Source organism: Chiloscyllium plagiosum, unplaced genomic scaffold (assembly GCF_037043375.1).
Source record: "Chiloscyllium plagiosum isolate Xiang-an unplaced genomic scaffold, Cpla_swu_hap1 HiC_scaffold_9, whole genome shotgun sequence".
Classification (NCBI taxonomy): Eukaryota; Metazoa; Chordata; class Chondrichthyes; order Orectolobiformes; family Hemiscylliidae; genus Chiloscyllium; species Chiloscyllium plagiosum.
Window position 1 is genome coordinate 82,758,543 of NW_028270147.1, and position 21,585 is coordinate 82,780,127.

General features: G+C 39.7%; 1 protein-coding gene and 1 long non-coding RNA gene across 4 annotated transcripts in view; one reads left to right on the plus strand and one right to left on the minus strand.

Annotated features, from left to right (window-relative positions):
* The window catches only part of LOC122554598 (dynamin-3-like), a 215,331-nt gene that overhangs the window by 161,624 nt on the left and 32,122 nt on the right, over positions 1–21,585 (plus strand). Inside the window, exons 17-19 of one of the 2 annotated variants that reach the window (XM_043699891.2) lie at positions 4,360–4,471; positions 9,137–9,298; positions 10,033–11,836. In XM_043699891.2, the coding sequence (XP_043555826.1) occupies positions 4,360–4,471; positions 9,137–9,298; positions 10,033–10,161 (403 nt within the window). In that variant the 3' untranslated portion in view covers positions 10,162–11,836. Of the gene's footprint in view, positions 1–4,359; positions 4,472–9,136; positions 9,299–10,032; positions 11,837–21,585 lie in introns of those variants that run through there. The other variant, XM_043699882.2, reaches the window with a different exon arrangement.
* Positions 1–21,585, minus strand: part of LOC122554599 (uncharacterized) — a 70,235-nt gene that overhangs the window by 44,626 nt on the left and 4,024 nt on the right. For both annotated transcript variants that reach the window (XR_015758198.1, XR_015758197.1), the window contains exon 2: positions 3,074–3,247. This is a non-coding gene — a long non-coding RNA (uncharacterized LOC122554599). The remainder of the gene's footprint in view (positions 1–3,073; positions 3,248–21,585) is intronic.

The following is a 21,585-nucleotide window of genomic DNA, read 5'->3' on the forward strand; positions in this document are numbered from 1 at the left end:
ATCTGGGAAATTACAGATTGTTGAGCCTTATGTCAGTGGTCAGGAGATTATTGGAAAAAATACTCAGGGATAGGATTTACTCACCTTTAGAAAAATAATGGACTTAATAGGCAGAATGGCTTTATATGAGGACGGTCATGTTTCACAAACTTCATTGAATATTTTGAGGAAGTGACAAAGCTGATTGAGGACAAAGCAGTAGATGTTATCTATATTGACTTTGGTAAGGTCTTTGACAAGGTCCCTCATGGCAGACTGATGCGAAAGATGAACTCACATAGGATCCGTGGTGAGCTGGTAAGAACTGGCTTAGTCATAAAAGACAGAGTAGTGGTGAATGGGTGTTTTTCTGACTGGAGATCTGTGAGCAGTGGTGTTCCACAGGGATCAGTGCTGGGACACCTGTTTTTAATAATATATATCAATGATTTGGAGGAGAATGTAGGTGGCCTGATTAATAAGTTTGTGGATGACACAAAGATTGGGATTGCTGCATATAGTGGGGAGGATTGCCAGAGGATACAACAAGATATAGATAGGCTGGAGACTTAGGTAGAGAAATGGCAGATGGAGTTTAATCCGAACAAATGCAAAGTGATGCATTTTGGAAGATCTAATGTAGGAGAGAAGGATACAGTAAGTGGCAGAACCCTTAGTTAGCATCAATATACAGAAGGATCGAAGTGTACAGATCCACAGTTGGTTAAGAAGGCATGTGGCATGTTTGTCTTCTTCGGTTGCGGCATAGTGTATTAAAATTGGCAAGTCTTATTGCAGCTATATAGAACTTTAATTAGGCCACATTTGGAATATTGTGTACAATTCTATAAGAAGAATGTGCAGGCCTTGAAGAGGGTTAAGAAAAGGTGTACCAAGATGTTGCTGGTTTGGAGGGTATTATCCATGAGGAGAGATTGCGCAAATTTGATTTGCTTTCACTTGAACTTTAAAGGATGATAGAAGTTTACAGAATTGCGAGAGGCATGGGTAAAAGTGATAGTTAGAGTCTTTTCCCCAGGGTAGAAATGTACATTAGCAGCTATCCATTCCCTCAGGCTGACCTTTACCCACTCCTCTGTCTGTTCAGCTATTTTTATCTCCCATCGGGCTCTATATCCATCTATCATTTACTACCCCTCCACCACCACCACCAAAACTTCTGGATACATACCAATCTTTTACTAGCTCCCATCAGTTCTGAAGAAGAGTCACTGAACTCAAAATCACAGGTGCTGCCAGACCTGTTATGTTTTCCCAGCAATTTCTGCTGTTATGTTTTTGTGATTTCCATTATCTGCAGTTCTTTTGGGTTTTCTTTTGCAGAAATGTCAGATACCAGGGAACATAGGTATAAGATAAAAGGAGATTTGAGAGGCACACTTAAGAGGAATCTTGACAGATACATGAATAGGCAGGGAATAGAGGGATAGAGACAGCAAAGAGGCAAAAGGTTTTTAGTTTAGAATGGCATCACATGTCGGTGCAGCCTTGGTGGACCAAAGGGCCTGTTCCTGTGTTGTAATATTCTTTGTTCTTTCTACTTAGCTCCTGTTTGCCATTTCCCATTCACTGTGTACTTCTGCCAACTCTCCCATTCACTGACTCTGCAGATCTTGCTATTCACCACTTCGCTCCCTTGATCTCCCGCCTCCTCTCCCCCCCGCCCCCACTCAACTTTCCTCGTCCTTCCCCTAACTCTCCTGCTTACTCCTTCCGCTTGATAGTCAGAAGTGGGAATCAGCAAGTGGGAGAATAAGGTGGGAGGTAACAGCGAGCAAAAGAGTTGAGAATGGGAAGCAGTGAGTGCGACAGCTGAGGAAGGGAGCTGGAGAATTGTTTAATAAAAAGGCTGAGCATATGCTACCCAGGGACCTTTTCTTATTTACAAGCATAGCATTAGAATGGGCTTTCAATAGGGGATAGCCACAATGCTTGTAATTTTTTAATGTACTCCAATATAAAACTTTTTTTTAAACTAATCAGTAAGATCAGGGGATCTCTATATGTCCTGCCATTTATATCATGCCTTTGACATATTACAGTATCCCATTGCATTTCACAGAAACCCAGGAAAGGAAGTATTACCATAAGCCAAAGAGTAAACTTTTGAGGAAGATCTTCAAGCTGAAGAGATAGGTGAAGTGGTTTCAGGAGGGAATTCTAGCGCTTAGGGTTTAGGTAGCTGAATTCACAGTTGCCATAGGTGGAGCATTTAGAATTAGGAATAAGCAAAAACCAGAACTAAATTCTTGGCTTGAGAAGATGAGAGGAAGTCAAAATTAGAGGTAATACAATGGAGAGATCGGTAGTCAGGAAGATTGCAACTGAAAATCCACAGCATTGTTGGGTCGGTAAGTGCAGCAGTGTTCTATGAAGGATACGTGGTACAACTTAGGGTATGGACTGGAGAGTTTTGGATGAGTTGATGTTTCTGGATTGAAGATCATGGGCAACCAACCAGGAAAGCATTGAAATAGCCAAATTTCAAGGTGATCAAAGCATGGATTATTCCTTCAGCAGTCGAACAAACCTAAGTCTGTAAAAACCTGAATAATTTATAATTGAAAGATTATTGTTAATTGATAAAAGTCATGTACTTTATAAGCTATAAAAAATTACTTTTAGTAATGGGAAATGCACCGATATTAACTTGTAGCTGAACACTGAAATTTACTTATGGTCTGCTTATTGGGTGAAATGTTGGCCACAGCGCTCTCTCAAATCAATGAAAAAAGATGTTGTTAAAACCTCCTTTTCACTTAAGCCTGTGGAGATAAATCATGAAATATGAAAAGTATTTCCAGAAATAACATTTTATGATGGAGTCATTTTTGGATGTAAACTGTTGTGGGATATGCTAAATACATATCACCTTTATTGCTTAATCATCTTTGCACAATTATGATAAACTCTGTGCAACTCTGCACCGCACGGTAGAAACAAAATATACAGCAGAGACCACTGAGATGCTAATGCTAAACTTAAAGTATGAAGCCCTTTTTAAAGATGTTCTGAATATTTACAATTCTATCAATGTTCCTAATTACACCACTTTTACAAAATAACGTATTACCTCAAAGAATTGGCAGTCTTGTACTACAGGTTATCTGACTTCAGGTGTTGTTGAATACTGAATTGTTTTTGGCTGTGGTAGAATTTCTTGCAGCTATCAAACTGTGAGCAGAGTTTTCAGAGCAAGTTGGTGGCTGTGGATTCGTCTGAAGTTCCTCATTGAGATGGAAGAATTCTGAATAATAAAAAAAGCATTGGATAGGCTGCAAAAGCTGAAAGGAAGAGTTGTGCAAATATCATTATATTAGGTTAACTTTGTGTAACAGAGATGTTCGCTCGACTTCGTGTCCTCTCCACTTGACTGCAATTAATTCATCTGAGTAAGACTTTTCTAATTAATTCATGAATTGTCTATTAAGCAAACTTTATTCGTGTCTTCAGTTGTGTATCATGAAGAATTGCTTCACTAACCAGCTTTGTCTTCACACAATTTATTTTTATAACCTCTTAAGCATTATATGGACTTATTTCAAAATGGGCCTTTGTTTTAGTTACCCTTATCTTGGAAAATAAATTATTTCATGAAATCATCAAGTTCAGGTTTGTATTAATATAATCTCAATCAAAATTACAGTTGATTATGGCAGTTAATGTTTGTATTATGTTTCATTGCAGTAGATTGCTCTAAATTGCTTATTATACCCTTCATTTTGTCAAATGCAAAACTTCTGAAACTTCACTTTCTCTACTTCAGTTTTGCAATCAAACTGTTTAACTCCAAAATGACCAATTATTCCTAGACCAGTGTGATTAGTATTTAGTTGGGAAAAACTGAACAGTTTGGAGCGCTATAACTTTAAGATGAGAGAAGACTAGGAGGTGACCTGATCAGAAGTTTTCAATGTGTGAATGAGTTGGACAGGCTAGATGTGGGGAAAAATTTTCCACTTACGGAAGGAACCAAAATTTATGCTATAATACCAGATAAAGACATTTCTTCGTTAATTGAGTAGCTAGAATATGGAACCTGCTACCACAGTAGATAGTTGAGGCTCAGATGCTTTGAAAAGGAAACTAGATGATTGTCAGAGAAAAGGGGGATAGTAGCATATGCTGAAAGGCTGAGTATGATAGATAGAATAGGAGGAGACTTGCGTAGAGTATAAATACAAGAACTACTTGATATGACCTGTTTGAATGCTGTACATTTCACGTAATGTGGTAAAATGTGGACCTTTAGTTGTGTAACACACATAAAAAGTGAATATATACCTGCATTATATTATTTCAAGTAAAACGTAGTATACAGTTTCAATGGTATTTTCTCATTGTTCTTGCTTTCACCAGGAATGTTTACAAGGATTATCGTGTTTTGGAGCTTGCTTGTGATTCTCAAGAGGAAGTAGAGAGTTGGAAGGCATCATTTCTTCGTGCTGGTGTTTATCCAGAGAAATCAATAGTGAGTTGCTTTTTTCAAAGAATGAATACAGTTTGGTTTAGAATTTAGTTCCAAAGTGATGGAAATAGAAGGGAATAGTGCAGGTCTACAAATTTGGCCAATATGTATATATTGTGTCATTGTATGAATGTGCATCAGCACAACACAAAATGAGAATACCAAATAAGTGAGCTATTTTACTTGATGTTATCACCATTTACTTTAACTTGTTAATTGTCACCCAGAAGTAGAAAGAACTATGGCCAAAAATGTTCTCTTTGCATTTTTAGAGAATTGATTTAGTTTTCATCAGGAGTGTCTGAATTTCTCTCACTTACTAACATTGTTATTTATTAATGTTTTCTTACCTAAAGCCTCTTTTCAATGCTAGAAAGCACACCACCTGTGTTTTACATCTGTTTATAGTCATCCATTAGTTTTTGTTTTAACAGGAATCTTTAAAGAATGATATGTTCTGTCACAATAAATGCATTTGAAATAAACTAATTAATGATGACATTTAACAATTTTGCATTATAGTCCTATCCCTATAGATGTTGAGAACATTCTAACTAGTGGGGAAGACTTTAACTAGGTGACAAAGTTACAGAATAAGAGGAGAATCGTTTAAAAATGAGAGGTGAAGGAATTTCTTCTTTAGAGAGTAGTGAATGCCTGGAATTCTTTATACCAGAGAGTTGTGGAGGCGAGATCACTGAAAATGTTTATAGAGGAGGTAGATAGATTTTTTAAATATCAGGGAATCGAAGACTATGATGAGCTGGCATGAATGGCTTATCCTTGCTATTTCTTATGTTCTTATCCTATCCCAGGTGTATAAGTATTGTAAAATTAGGATGGTTTGTAGTCACATGCATTGATTTTATTTCTTTCAAATTATATATTTTTCTAGTTATTTTTAGTCATTGTAAATCAGTGTTTTCTCAATTGGTAGATGAAAAGAAAATGGGTGGTGGTGATGGGATGGAAGTAAGGTCTGTTATTAGTTTTGCATAAGTAAATAAAAGCAGGGAAATAATTATATGATGTTGTGTACCTGCAGTATTCCAACTTGAAAACAGTGATAGTCAAAACAAATGCTACCAATGAAAATTTGACAAGAATCATTCAGATCAACGTTCAGTTTTTATTCACAAAGTTGAAATTTGCAATTGTCAGAAGCTACCATAGAGAGAATTTACTAGTTTGTGTGTTTTTTTTAAGAAAAGGATAAATCTATGAAGTAATTCTTCAGTCATAATTAATCTTCTGGTTTGAATTTCAATGTTAATGCACAGTTTAAAAAAAAGTTTGACATCTATACTCAAATGTAAATACTGAATAATTGACCACTTATATTGATGATTTTAACCTTTGTGGCTTTAATTTAAATATTTCTGTTGGAATAATTTTGATGTAGTTTCTGGAATTTCACCTTGAGTTGTGTTCCCTCAGTGTTTGTTCTTAACTTTTTATATTTTACAGTACTCTTATATTCTTAAAGGCCCTTTTAGCTCTTAATAATTAAGGCCTAGTTTTCACATTTTACATGAGCTAATTTGTCATGCTTAGTAATGGTTTGTGTAAGATCGTGATGTAATGTAAAATAAAATGTTGCCAACATTGTTTTTAGAATTGGGCAATTATAGCACTTTTCTCATTATGTTTCACACGAAGCATTAAAATATATTTCTGTTAAATAAAAATGATGTAATGTTTTCAAAAGGTTAGGTGCAGCTCATTTTCTCAACATGCTGTTACGTTTTATAAGAATACTCTGCAGTTCAGCTTCTTATACCTTGTTTATTCTATTTTTAATTATAACGTATAAATTGTTTCATAATTTCTCTAAACTGTTATTGGTACTGTTTCACAAAGAGAAAGGTTACATGGCTGAAAGTAATTGTTTATTGTTAATAAATAAGGTGAAATAAAAGTGTTTGGAATTTGTTATAGTGAGGTAAGAATGACTCTGTTTGCTGTGTGACATCACCACGCAAGGTTTCCTCTGGACAGTACTTCCAGGGAAATCATCCATATTTTTTATGTAGTTGTGGAGATGACATGAGCCTGCAAAGAGTGATTGATAAGTGAAGCGAGTCGGCAGAGATTTGGCAGATGGATCGTAATGTTGCTAAATATGAACGTGTCCACATTTTCTTGAAAAGGGGAGATATTGCAGCACGGAAGGATCAGGGTACACAACAAGTAGGCATGCAGGTATAACAAGTGATTAAGAATACAAGTGGAATAATGTCACTTATTGCAAGTGGAATGGCACATGAAAGCAAGGAAGTGCAGGGTTTGTATGGTCCAATAACATGATGGTTGTGTTCATGTGCAACCCTGCATTATAGAAAAATTGCAATTTAGAAACAGCACTTAAAGTATAGGCAATGTAATTGCGTTACAGCCAACACACATTTTAAAAGTTCACACTTTAGAAGCAGTGGCCCCAATTCGTCAGTCACGTTACAATGAATTCACATTCACGAAATGTGTGTTATAGCAGAATGAACTGTAATTGTATTAAAAGCTGTCCAAAATGGTCGGATAGTTTGGGCCTGTATCCATTGGAGTTTAGAAGAATGAGAGGTGGTTTAGGGTGTCTGCTGAAATGACTCCATTTGGGAGTAACTAGAACTAAGGAGCACTTTAATAATAATAGGTCTTCCATTTAATATGGAGATAAGGAGAGCATTTATTATCCGAAGATTGTAAGTCTGATGGCATTCTCTCCCCTAGAGAGCAGTGGAGGAAGGGTCATTGAATATTTTTAAGGATGAGTTAGAAAGGTTCTAGACTGCCGAGGAAATAAATTGTACAGGAGGTAGACAGGAAAATAGAGACTACAACCAGATCAGCCATGATCTCATCAAATAGCAGAGTATAGTTCAAACAGCCGAATGGCCTACTCCTCCTATTTCAAGCATACTTAACACACTTTTGCTTCACTTATAAGTTCATTTGTATATCTTCTCAAATGCATATCGTAGTCAAGTTCTTTTCCACCATTCTGATTTGAAGTCAAAATTTATTTGTAAGTCATGTTCCATCCCACTTTTATTTCCCTTGAACTCGATGACAGTTTGCGTGCATATGATCTTGTTTCAAATTAATGTTTCATCTTTTATCTTTTTTCTGCACATGTTTAAATACCAAATGCTGAGCAAGTTTGGTATAATTTCACTATTTGCAACTATGGTATGTGGCACTTCTCGTGTAAGACTTATAATTTTGCTAGTCAAAAAACATCCTAACATTAAAATTCACTATTTAAAATGAGCACTTCTTCCAACTTAGAGTTTATACACTGCTGAAGGTGCAGTCTCTTCTACTCCAGGCAAACTAAAGACAAATCGATGAGTAATTTTGAATACAGCTTGATTTAGATGGCAGGCATACCATTTGTTTGCCAGTGGAAGTCTCCATTCCACTGCCACTCTGGCATCAATATTCCTGGCCTCTCACACAATTCCTTTGAAGTTCAATGCAAACTTGAGTAAGAGCATCTAATTTTTCTGCTAAACACGTCACTAGCCTTATCTTTGACACTAACAACTTAGGACTTTAACTGCCGATCCCTTGGATAGCAGGTGCTGATAACTGGCTGTCTGAGAATCATTGAGAACGAAGGATATATCAGCTGGCGTTTTGCTGATGGGTGGTCCATAGTTTACCTTCCTCTCTTGTGCCACATTCATAGATCACAAAAGCCTTTCTCGTCTTTGCCAGATCTTTCATACTTCTCTCCCCTCTGCTATTCAACTGTAACCATTTCCATTTCTCTGGATGTATTTTCTATTTGGCACCCACCTTTGCTTGGCATTCTCATGTTTTCTGTCATTTCATAAATCCTACCCCTCCTCCACCTTATCATAGACCTTTGTCTTTTCGTGACTCCAACAAATATTCACACCCCTCCCCCACAATAACCTTTACCATGGCTATAGACCTGAGTACAGCTGTGAATTTCCAGCATCTCTGAGTTCTGATAAGATGTCACTAACATTAACTCTATTTCTCCCTCTGTCAATGCTTTCTGACTTGCTAAGACTCTTAACATTTTCTGTTTTTTTAAAAATATTTGATGCCAGGAAATAATTAAAATTCATCATATTTATACTGCAGATAGTATAGCTTTGTTAACAATTACAAATATATAGAAACACAACCACCTGATGAAGGAGCAGTGCTGCAAAAGATAGTGGTTCCAATTAAACCTGTAGGACTATAACTTGGTGTTGTGTGATTTATAACAACACAAATGTTGAGTCTTTTGAACATTTTCTTTTTCTGAAAGTTCTTGTGTTGGACTCTGATATAGAATAGACCAGCCCTGACCTCATTTCTTAATCTGAACAAACACAAATACATTTAAACAATGCTATTTTAGTAATACATGCCATATCAATTTGATCCACTTACCTTACAACTAAGTACCTTTGGTGATTTGAAACTGTGGACTTTAATAGCACTGAACAATGAAACTTTTCAAATTCTGACTTTCTCACATCTATACCAGGTGTCGTTGTACCTCAGATATCCAGAACCTCAGTTAAAAGTCACGTTGGCCATTGGTTTTAATTGAGAAATATTTTTGACACAACGGTTTTATGAGAAAAAAAAATCAATGTTACTGTAGTACCTGGCCTCAGTCTGTCTATATTTCTGTTTTCTGCACAGCCTGAGAATGAGGAGACGGGAGCAGATAATTTTTCCATCGACCCTCAACTGGAAAGACAAGTAGAGACCATTCGCAGCTTAGTGGAGTCGTACATGTGCATCATTAACAAGACCATACGGGATCTTATGCCAAAGATAATTATGCACCTTATGATAAATAATGTGAGTTTTTTTTCTCTAGTTGTACAATTCAAGCAAAAATGAACATGAACACTGCTTTATAATGTATTCTATAAATGAAGTTAACTTTTTTTTAAAGTTTACTTATACATAGTAATTGTTGCTTTTGCTTTGTAACCATAAAAAAAGTTCTCCTCCTAAATTGCTACAGAAATGACTAACACATGTATTATACCTTGCTGAGTTATTTAGCTTGGGAGAATGCCAAATCATTAACAATATCTAAAACATGCTTCTCGTCAGGTTTCCATGAGGTCTGTTGTTTTTATTAGCCCAGTCAATGAAATGAGTTGTCTCTCAATCATTGAGGATAAAGATAGATGGCTGGTAGTTTCTATACATTGGCATGCATCAGCCAGTTGATTAATTGGAAAAAAAACATTAAATCACCTAACAGTTTGTAATGATTTGATTTGTAGGAAATTACAGGACCAGAATATACTCTGCAATCCAACTGGCTGATCCCAAACAAAAAAATGGGTCAGAGATTTACAGATAGATGCCATCTTAGTACATTCTAACTTTTTAAAAATATGTACTTCCTTCAATGCAATATTCACTGGAATCTTTATATGCAATGGATTGGGTAAAACACTATTATTTGTAGATAAAGCTTCAACAGGAACTTTTGAGAAAAGATTTGGAGTGTCAGCAGTAATTCATGGCTGATCTGCTGAGTGTTTCCTGAACTTTTTTGTTTTTGTTCCTAACTCTAGGAGTCTTTACTCTTCACCAAGAATCTTAGACTGGGTTATCTACATCTTCTCAGCTTTGAAATCCTTCCCTATGTGCAGGGATCAAAATTGGACATGTATCCTGAGAGACGATCCAGCAAAGTTTTATAACTTTGTTTATTTAACAATAAGAAAAACACTTTCATTTATTTGGCTCATTCCTGAAATTAAATAATCCTGTCTCCAGTTTTAAAACGTGGTGTAACTCATTGATTCAGCTTGATCTTGTTTATAGTTCATACAATAGATGCTACAAATGGTACATGAGAATATCAGTAGAAGCTGAGTGATAGTTTTGCACACATTGAGCAGAAAATATTTGAATAATTTCAAACATTCAAATATCATTAAATTGAAATTGCACTGAATGAAATGATCTATAGCTTGCTATATTTTTGGACATTGGCTTTAAGAGCCAGCTCCCTATTTGATACCAAACATATTACAACTTAGAGTTAAACTTTGACCAATGTGTTCCTATCACATATTCAAACGTTTAGAAATTTAAAACTGTCTAGTGTGTCTTTGTGTTTTCTTGTACTTGATGTATGTCCAGTATACTTGATGTACTGTTCACTGCATAAAAAGGACTTCACCAATGCTGACTCACACAAATGCCAACATTCTGATACGAGTCAAAATTCTAAATTAGTCCATTAATGTTCCTGTATTTGACTATGGCTATCATCAACTGATGGGATATCCAGACCCTGCATGTTCTTACAATTCTAGGAAGATTTGTCAATGGAAAAACAGTGATTGTAAATGCACGAAAACCATAATGCCTCTAATTTAAAGTTTGTTGTGATCTTAATGCTAAGGTGACAATTTGATTTTCTTTAACTAGTCTATTTTCAACCATGCCTTCCAATCTGACTCTGATTTGAGCAGCTGGGCTTTTGTCCACTCATTTACAAAGTCCAGTTGCCTCTGGCTCTGTAGTATCAGTCATCGTCTATGATTTGGCACTAAAACCCTCATTAATGCCTTTGACACCTCCATACTCAATATCTACTGGGTATTTTCTTATTGACCAGCCTCCACAAGTTCCATGTTATCCAAAATAGTGCTCCCCGTGTTCCACTCACACTGATTTTTAACAGCTCAAGTTCACCTAATGCCTCAAATTGAAGTTGTTATCCTCATTTTTGAATCCATCCCTCAAACCTTTAAACTCTTACACACTTCTTAAACTCAACCTTAGTATGATTTCAGCCTCTTACACTTTCATTTTCCATACAAAGCAGGAGAAACCTCTTACTCAAAGGATGGTTACAATGTGAATCTTACTAACACAAAGGATTTCTGAGATTAATTATGTGGGTGCATTTTCAGAGGAAGATAAATGAGCACCTGAAAGTGAAAGGAAGAGAAGGATATTTTTGTTGGGATTAGTTGAAGAATGGCAGGAGAAAGTTCATGTGGAATGTAAGCACCGTGTGACCTATTGGATCAAACAGCCTGTTTCTAAGCTCTGACAGCTTTAACATTGACAGTCTTGTTTTCAGCTGCTGAAACCTGTAAGTAAACTGTTCGACTTCTGCACCTTCCTATTCCCTTTTCAGAAGCTCAAAACCTTCCTCTTTGACTAAACTCTTCATTACCTCCCCTAATACCTTCAGCTTAATGTCAACTTTTTTTACATTTTCTTCACTTCAGTGATTTTGAGATGATTTTCTACTTTAAAAAAGAATCCTCAATGAATACAAGCTGGAGTTGCAATATTCTTAATCATTGTTGCATCTGGTCTATCAATAAAAGATTCAAATCCAAGTACATTCGATTAATCTTGGAGTTTGATTTCCAATAAAGGTCAATAAAAAGTATATATTTATTCTTTCATCTATTCACGGGATGTGGGCATCCCTGACAAGGTTAACATTTATTGCTCGTGACTAATTGTTCTTGAGAATGTGGTGGTGATCTGCCTCCTTGAACTCTATGGTGAAATTAGTTATTCTCACAGTACGAATAGGGAGGGACTTCCAAGATTTTGATGCAGCAACAGTGAGCATTCTGTGTGGCTTGGAGGTGAACTTTCAGATGGTGCTGTTCCCATGCATCTGCTGCCCTTGTCCTTCTAGTTGGTAGAACTTGCGAGTTTGGAAGGTGCTCTTGAAGGACCCTTGATCAGCTATATAAGCCATAGCTATTAATTTAACCTGTGGCAGTATTTGTAGAGGAATAAGACAGTGTTATTTTCTGGGTCTGTAGATTGTGAAGGAGCAAAAATGGCCTTTGCAGTGATATGTCCTTCTTGTCAGATGTGGGAGTTTAAAGAGAGTTTAAGGGTTACTGCGGATTATATCTGCCATAAATGCTGTTGGATGCGAATCTTATCAGATCAAGTGGATCGGTTGGAGAGACAAATAGAAGCGATGAGGAATTTGCAACAGCAACAGTATGTGATGGATGGTAGTTATAGAAAGGGGGGAAAGTCTCAGATACAGTCACATAGATGGGTTAACTCCAGGAAGGGTAAGAGAGGTAGGCAACTAGAGCAGAAGTCTTTTGTGGATATACTCATTTCAAACAGGTATGCTGTTTTGGAAAATGTAGGCGGTGATGGATTCTCAGGGGAACGTAGCACGAACAGCCAAGTTTCTGGTATTGAGACTGGCTCTAATGCAACGAGGGCTACGTAGGCTTCCAAGTGATCAATTGTGTTAGGGGATTCTGTAGTCCGAGGTACAGACAGACGTTTCTGTGGCCAGCAGAGAAAAAGCAGAATGGTGTGTTGTTTCCCTGGTGCCAGGATCAAGGATGTCTCAGAGAGGATGCAGAATGTTCTCACAGGGGAGAGGGGCCAGCAGGAGGTCATTGTCCACATTGGAATCAATGACATTGGAAGGGAAAAGGTTGAGACTCTGAAAGGAGATTACAGAGAGTTAGGTAGAAATTTAAAAAGGAGGTCCTCAAGGGTACTCCCAGAGCTACGAGCTAGTGAGGGCAGGAATAGGAGGATAGAGCAGATGAATGCATGGCTGAGGAGCTGGTGTATGGGAGAAGGATTCACACTTTTGGATCATTGGAATCTCTTTTGGGGCAGAAGTGACCTGTACAAGAAGGACAGATTGCACCTAAATTGGAAGGGGACTGATATACTGGCAGGGAAATTTGCTAGAACTGCTTGAGAGGATTTAAACTAGTAAGGTGGGGAGTTGGGACCCAGGGAGATAGTGAGGAAAGAGATCGATCTGAGACGGGTACAACTGAGAACAGAAGCGAGTCAAACAGTCAAGGCAGGCAGGGATAAGGTAGGACTAATAAATTAAACTGCATTTATTTCAATGCAAGGGGCCTAACAGGGAAGGCAGATGAACTCAGGGCATGGTTAGGAACATGGGACTGGGATATCATAGCAATTACAGAAACATGGCTCAGGGATGGGCAGGACTGGCAGTTGAATGTTCCAGGATACAAATGCTACAGGAAGGACAGAAAGGGAGGCAAAAGAGGAGGGGAGTGGCATTTTTGATAAGGGATAGCATTACAGCTGTGCTAAGGGAGGATATTCCTGGAAATACATCGAGGGAAGTTATTTGGGTGGAACTGAGAAATAAGAAAGGGATGATCACCTTATTGGGATTGTATTATAGACCCCCCAATAGTCAGAGGGAAATTGAGAAACAAACTTGTAAGGAGATCTCAGCTATCTGTAAGAATAATAGGGTGGTTATGGTAGGGGATTTTAACTTTCCAAACATCGACTGGGACTGCCATAGTGTTAAAGGTTTAGATGGAGAGGAATTTCTTAAGTGTGTACATGACAATTTTCTGATTCAGTATGTGGATGTACCTACCAGAGAAGGTGCAAAACTTGACCTACTCTTGGGAAATAAGGCAGGGCAGGTGACTGAGGTGTCAGTGGGGGAACACTTTGGGGCCAGCGACCATAATTGTATTCGTTTTAAAATAGTGATGGAAAAGGATAGACCAGATCTAAAAGTTGAAGTTCTAAATTGGAGAAAGGCCAATTTTGACGGTATTAGGCAAGAACTTTCAAAAGCTGATTGGAGGCAGATGTTCGCAGGTAAAGGGACGGCTGGAAAATGGGAAGCCTTCAGAAATGAGATAGCAAGAATCCAGAGAAAATATATTCCTGTCAGGGTGAAAGGGAAGGCTGGTAGGTATAGGAAATGCTGGATGACTAAAGAAATTGAGGGTTTAGTTAAGAAAAAGAAGGAAGCATATGTCAGGTACAGACAGGATAGATCAAGTGAATCCTTAGAAGTGTATAAAGAAAGTAGGAGTATACTTAAGAGGGAAATCAGGAGGGCAAAACGGGAACATGAGATAGCTTTGGGAAATAGAATTAAGGAGAATCCAAAGGGTTTTTACAAATATATTAAGGACAAAAGGGTAACTAGGGAGAGAATAGGGCCCTCAAAGATCAGCAAGGCAGCCTTTGTGTGGAGCCACAGAAAATGGGGGAGATACTAAATGAATATTTTGCATCAGTATTTACTGTGGAAAAGGATATGGAAGATATAGACTGTAGGGAAATAGATGGTGACATCTTGCAAAATGTCCAGATTACAGAGGAGGGTGTGCTGGATGTCTTGAAACGGTTAAAGGTGGATAAATCCCCAGGACCTGATCAGGTGTACCCGAGAACTCTGTGGGAAGCTAGAGCAGTGATTGCTGGGCCTCTTGCTGCGATATTTGTATCGATAGTCACAGGTGAGGTGCGGAAGACTGGAGGTTGGCAAAAGTGGTGCCACTGTTTAAGAAGAGTGGTAAGGACAAGCCAGGGAACTACAGACCAGTGAGCCTGACTTCTGTGGTGGGCAAGTTGTTGGAGGGAATCCTGAGGGACAGGATGTACATGTATTTGGAAAGGCAATGACTGATTCGGGATAGTCAACATGGCTTTGTGCGTGGGAAATCATGTCTCACAAACTTGATTGAGTTTTTTGATGAAGTAACAAAGAAGATTGATGAAGGCAGAGCAGTAGATGTGATCTATTTGGACTTCAGTAAGGCATTCGACAAGGTTCCCCATGGGAGACTGATTAGCAAGTTTAGATCTCATGGAATACAGGGAGAACTAGCCATTTGGATACAGAACTGGCTCAAAGGTAGAAGACAGAGGGTGGTGGTGGAGGGTTGTTTTTCAGACTGGAGGCCTGTGACCAGTGGAGTACCACAAGGATCGGTGCTGGGCCCTCTACTTTTTGTCATTTACATAAATGATTTGGATGCGAGCATAAGAAGTACAGTTAGTAAGTTTGCAGATGTCGCCAAAATTGGAGGTGTACTGGACAGCGAAGAGGGTTACCTCAGATTACAACAGGATCTTGACCAGATGGACCAATGGGCTGAGAAGTGGCAGATGGAGTTTAATTCAGATAAATGCAAGGTGCTGCATTTTGGGAAAGCAAATCTTAACAGGACTTATACACTTAATGGTAAGGTCCTAGGGAGTGTTGCTGAACAAAGAGACTTTGGAGTGCAGGTTCATAGATTAGCTTACTTACAGTGTGGAAACAGGCCCTTCGGCCCAACAAGTCAACACCGACCCACCAAAGCGCAACCCACCCATTTCCCTACATTTACTCCTTTACCCAACACTACGGGCAATTTAGCATGGCCAATTCACCTGACCTGCACATCTTTGAACTGTGGGAGGAAACCAGAGCACCCGGAGGAAACCCACGCAGACACGGGGAGAAGGTGCAAACTCCATACAGTCAGTCGCCTGAGTCGGGAATTGAACCCGAGTCTCTGGCGCTGTGAGGCAACAGTGCTAACCACTGTGCCACCGTGCCGCCCAAGGTTCATAGCTCCTTGAAAGTGGAGTCGCAGGTAGATAGGATAGTGAAGAAGGCGTTTGGTATGCTTTCCTTTATTGGTCAGAGTATTGAGTACAGGAGTTGGGAGGTCATGTTGCGGCTGTACAGGACATTGGTTAGGCCACTGTTGGAATATTGCGTGCAATTCTGGTCTCTTCCTTTCGGAAAGATGTTGAAAGGGTTCAGAAAAGATTTACAAGGATGTTGCCAGGGTTGGAGGATCTGAGCTACAGGGAGAGGCTGAACAGGCTGGGGCTGTTTTCCCTGGAGCGACGGAGGCTGTGGGGTGACCTTATAGAGGTTTACAAAATTATGAAGGGCATGGATAGGATAAATAGGCAAAGTCTTTTCCCTGGGGTTGGGGAGTCCAGAACTAGAGGGCATAGGTTTAGGGTGAGAGGGGAAAGATATAAAAGAGACCTAAGGGGCAACCTTTTCACACAGAGGGTGGTACGTGTATGGAATGAGCTGCCAGAGGATGTGGTGGAGGCTGGTACAATTGCAACATTTAAGAGGCATTTGGATGTGTATATGAATAGGAAGGGTTTGGAGGGATATGGGCCGGGTGCTGGCAGGTGGGACTAGATTGGGTTGGGATATCTGGTCGGCATGGACGGGTTGGACCGAAGGGTCTGTTTCCATGCTGTACATCTCTATGACTGTATGTATATGTATAGCCATATTAGAAGCTCTAGTCCATGATGAATCTTTGCAGTTGGGAATGCAGGAGGATATTAGATGAATTTGATAGATTTGCCATGGTATTATAGACAGTCAGCTTCATGTCAGTGAGGAATAATTAAGAATAATTGGGTTTCTTGCCCACTTCAGTCTGTGGGCTGGGCCCACTGGAATCTGTGTGCTCAGCCCAGTGAAATCCATGCGCTGGGCTCACTGGAGTCCGCGGACTGGGCCCAATTGAGTCCGTGCTGGGCCCACTCAGTTCCGTGCTGGGCACGCTCTCGTCTGTGCACTGGGCCCCATTGAGTCCGTGCTGGGCTTGCTCAATTCCGTACACTGGGCCCATTTTAGTGTGTGAGCTGGGCCGGCTCGTGTCTGTGCGGTGGGCTCACTGGAGTCTGTGCGCTGGGTGCACTGGAGTCCGCAGGCTGGGCCTGCTCGATTCCTCACACTGGGCCCGCTCGAGTCTGTGCGCTGCACCCTCTCGAGACCACGCGCTGGGCCCACTGGAGTCCGTGTGCTGTGCCCTCTTGTGTCTGTGCACTGGACCCACTCATTGCAGATGCCATCATTGTGATCAAGCTCTTCAACAAGAGGTAAGTAAAATAAAAGAGAAAATAACACAAGAAAAGAGAGAAAAAAAGAAAATAAATGAAAAGAGAAACGGATTAAGTGAGTGAGCCGCAGACTCAGAAGCCCTACTCCACCGCCATCTTATCAGAAGGTAACCTTCCATTATGACATGGCTGTAATTTTAAGCCTCCCTCCCTGAGGCTATAAACTTGGATGTGTTGGCAATGGTGCCATGCACATTACCTATTAACAACATCATAGGGAGATCCCCATGCCGTTACTGGTACTTTAGTGGTGGGCAATTGTGACTTCCTTGGGCATGGGATTCCTCTTGACCTGGCAATCCCTATGCCCAATGGAGGACACCCAAATAAGACTCCCTCCGCCCACCCTCCAAGTTGTTCACTGCCCGCATATTTCTGGGGTAACTGGTCTGGCAGCAGCAAAACCCACTCTTACCTGTGTTTCTGCCTAAAATGCCTGTCACTGATGGGCAAATTATTCTGGGAAGAACTGACTAAATTTCACCTACGTGTTGAGAGAAAGGATTATCAGTTTAATTCCTAGATTCATCATAGATAGCGCTGGGATTTTGAGAAAAATAGAAAGCATGAGGTTAACTTCAGTTCAATCCATTTCGTTGTAACAGATCAGAAATGAGACATCGAAGTTAATTCCTTTATATTGCAGATTCTTATTTTCCAATGGTACTAACAATTTAAATATTAATATGAGCAGAGTCAGATATCAGATTCTTATATGAAAGAATTCAATTTTAAAACATTAAATCACTATAGAAAAAAAGCTGGTGAAAGGATACTAAATGTTTAAATTGGCACCTAAGTAATGAATTAAACAATGGTTATTTTGTTTGTGTCTCTTAACTTCAGAATAGAAGTTTCATAGATTTGGTTTCTGGCACTAAACACTGTATTCACACTCTGGTTTATATTAACATTATTACAATATAGGAAGCAAACCAAGAAATTTGTTTGTCAATGACTCTGGCATGAAATAGAACTGTTTTTTTTAATGGCTAATGAGATTTGAAGTGATCTTAGCCACGATTTGGTTAGATTTCGTACAGTGTGGAAACAGGCGCTTTGGCCCAACATGTCCACACCGACCCTCTGAAGAGTAACCCACCCAGACTCATTTCCCTACATTTACCCCTGACTAATGCACCTAACACTATGGGCAATTTAGCATGGCCAGTTCACCTGACCTGCACATCTTTTTGGACTGTGGGAGGAAACCAGAGCACCCAGAGGAAACCCACACAGACACGGGAAGAATGTGCAAACTCCACACAGTCAGTCGCCCGAAGTGGGAAATCGAACCCGGGTCCCTGGCACTGTGAGGCAGCAGTGCTAACCACTGAGCCACCGTGCTGCCCTTGTCTTATTATATCTTGCAATTGCACAATGTGCAGCCCAACTTGTGACTCCTTAGATACTGGAGCACTCTGTGTCCAAATACAGCAAGATCTGGACAATATCGAGGTTTGGATAAGTGGCAAGTAATATTCACACCAGATGAGTGCCAGGTAATGACCATCTCAAACAAGAGAGAATTTTGCTTTGCCCAATGACTATCCATCCACTCTGGCACAATTGTATTCAAGTTTATTAGTTGGCTGCCCCAAGGAAGGTCTGAGCTGACTGTTTGCTTTTCAGTGTGGTACGTGTTCAGGAAGTAATCCTGACCTGTTTCCCACCCCGAAAGGAAAATCTGGCCATATTCTGCTCCTTCCTAACACCAAAGCATTCAGGCCAATTACTCCTGCTGCTACTCAGGATAAATGAGACAACTGTTAGGATCATACTGTTCTGCAGAACTCAGTTACTCACTGAAGAGACTGCGGATCCAGTATGATAACCCAGTGATAAGTGGAAGGGGAACAGGCGACCTGTTCAAATCACTTCAAGACTCCATGTCTATACCCTGCAGATTTGGGAAGAAAATAATTCCCATCCAACTTCAGGAATGTGACAATTCACACTGTCTTCAAGAAATAAATCAGAAGTTATCACAGCACTTACCTCTTGTCCATAACAAGGGAAATCCTGAGACACACGCTCCTGAATCACTTACTTCCTGGAACTGTTGAAATCCCATTAGAACCATAATGTAGTTTTAGACTTTCCTGGGGGATTTCTAACATGGTCTTTGTTGCCAAGCAAATCCAAGAAAAATGTGATCTCTTCATTGCATTCACCAGCTTGACCATTTGATGCACTAAATTGCAAGCCTTCGTGGATTGTTCTCCAGAGAATTTACATGTTCAAGGTAGTTCATCACAATCCTGCAACTGTTTCAGGATGACATGACTGCAACCATCTTGAATGGAATATCTGAAATAGATGCTTCAAAATCTAAAGCAAAAGCAGAGTATTGTGAATGCTAGAGGATTGGTGTTAAGCAAGGCTGTACAATAGCACCAATACTATTTACAATATATCTGACAGTGGATATTCGCTCAACAAAGATCAATTGCTCTCTGTTTTGAATATTAAATATTGTCTAGGTGGAAAACTCATTTACCTCTTGTGTCTGTGTGTCAAAACAAAACTGACCACCATAGAAGTAAATGCTGAACAGTATATGGATGACTGCAGTGTCATCTTCAGCAGGCTTGCAAGAGAATCTTAACCTCTGCAATTCTGCATAGAAGAGACTTGACCTGTCCTTGTACGTTGGCAAAGCAAATCTCATATTGACCCATATCTTGTCAATGAATGATTTTACCTCCCACATATGTCAAAGGAATGACTCTGGGAGATGTTGAGCAGGTCCTATTCCTTGGCAACCACATCTTTCAAAATGGCACCCTTGACAAGGAGATCCAACAAAGCATGAACTGCATCAGTTCAAACCACGGCAGTGAGTTCTTGACAGTATACAGCACTGCAAGTCAACACCAGTCCTAGTGGATGGAGCAGGTGTCATTGCCTTATTGCTGAACTGCAGTGAGTCTTGGACTCTATAACAAAGACACATAAGAATGTTTGAGAAATTCCATCAGGTATGCCTCTACTGCATTTTCCAGATTCAAAGGGAAGACTGTCAAACAAATGCTTATGACAGTCTTGAAGCCAGCTCATCACAATCAGATAAAGCTCCTGCAAAATCAGTGAGAGTAGATTGGAAACTCTGTCGATAGCTTAAAAGCATCTTCCCAGCCAGGTCCTGTTTTCTTGATTCTCAAATGGTCTGCACTCCAGGGGCGGATGAAGAAAACACTTAAAAGGCACTCTGAAGTTCTTAAAGCACAATAGCATGGTAATGACCGTCGAAAGGCTTGTCTTTGTGTGCACGGTTGATTTTCGTCCTTTAGCTATGAAAGAAATTGCCCTAACTGCAAAAGTGTGTAGTTCAACTTTTTTCTAATATGAAAAACAAACACAAATGGCACAGAGGACACCAATTGTTAAAAAAGTGACCCAGCCTACCTAACATTCTACTGTTGGCCTGTATATATCATATCAGTTCTTTTACGTTAAGTACTGTGTCCTATGATCCTGCTCCACTAGCTACCTGATGAAGGAGCAGCGCTCCGAAAGCTTGTACTTCCAAATAAACCTGTTGGACTATAACCTGGTGTTATGTGATTTTAATTTTGTCTTCCCCAGTCCAACACCGGCACCTCCAATTAAATGAGGCTGAGAGAAAATTACAAGAAATTAAAAATAAGGTGGTGCTGGAGACTAACCAAATGACTAGAATGACATGGGACAAGAACAAAAGCCACTGGAAAAGCCCAGCAGGTCCAGTAGCATCTATGAAGAAAAATCAGAGGAAGTGTCACCAGACCCGAGACAGAAGCTGCCAGACCCACTGAGCATCTCCAGCAACCCCTTGCCTTGCTTCTGATATACAGCATTTGCAGTTCTTTTGCTTTTTATTTGACTGGAATAACATAATAGGTATAAGAGTCGCATGCTGCGGGTCTAACCAAAGTAATAAGTAATCCAAAACTGTACAAACTAATTAAAGATCATAACAATTTACCAAGATGATGGTGTCAAAACTAGACTGTAAGGAAGATTTTACAGATACAGGATAGTATAGTGGGGTCATATGTAGCGCGACATAAACTCAAGGTCACAGTTGAGGCTGTCTTCATGGTTACGGATCTAGCTATCAGTTTCTGCTCGGCGATTCGGTGTTGTTGTGCATCTCGAAGGCCACCTTGGAGGACATTTACCTGAAGATTGGAGGTTGAATGTCCTTGACTTTTGAAGTGTTCCCTGACTAGGAGGGAACACTCCTGCCTGGTGATTGTTGTGCGGTGTCCATTCACCTGTTCTCGTAGCACCTGCATGGTCTTGCGAATATACCATGCCTTGGGGCTTCCTTCCCTGCAATGTATGAGATAGACCCATTGGCCGAGTCACATGAGTATCTGCTGTATACATGGTGGGTGTGTTCCCACATGTGATGGTAGTGTCCATGTTGTTTGATCTGACTTGTCTTGCAGAGGTTG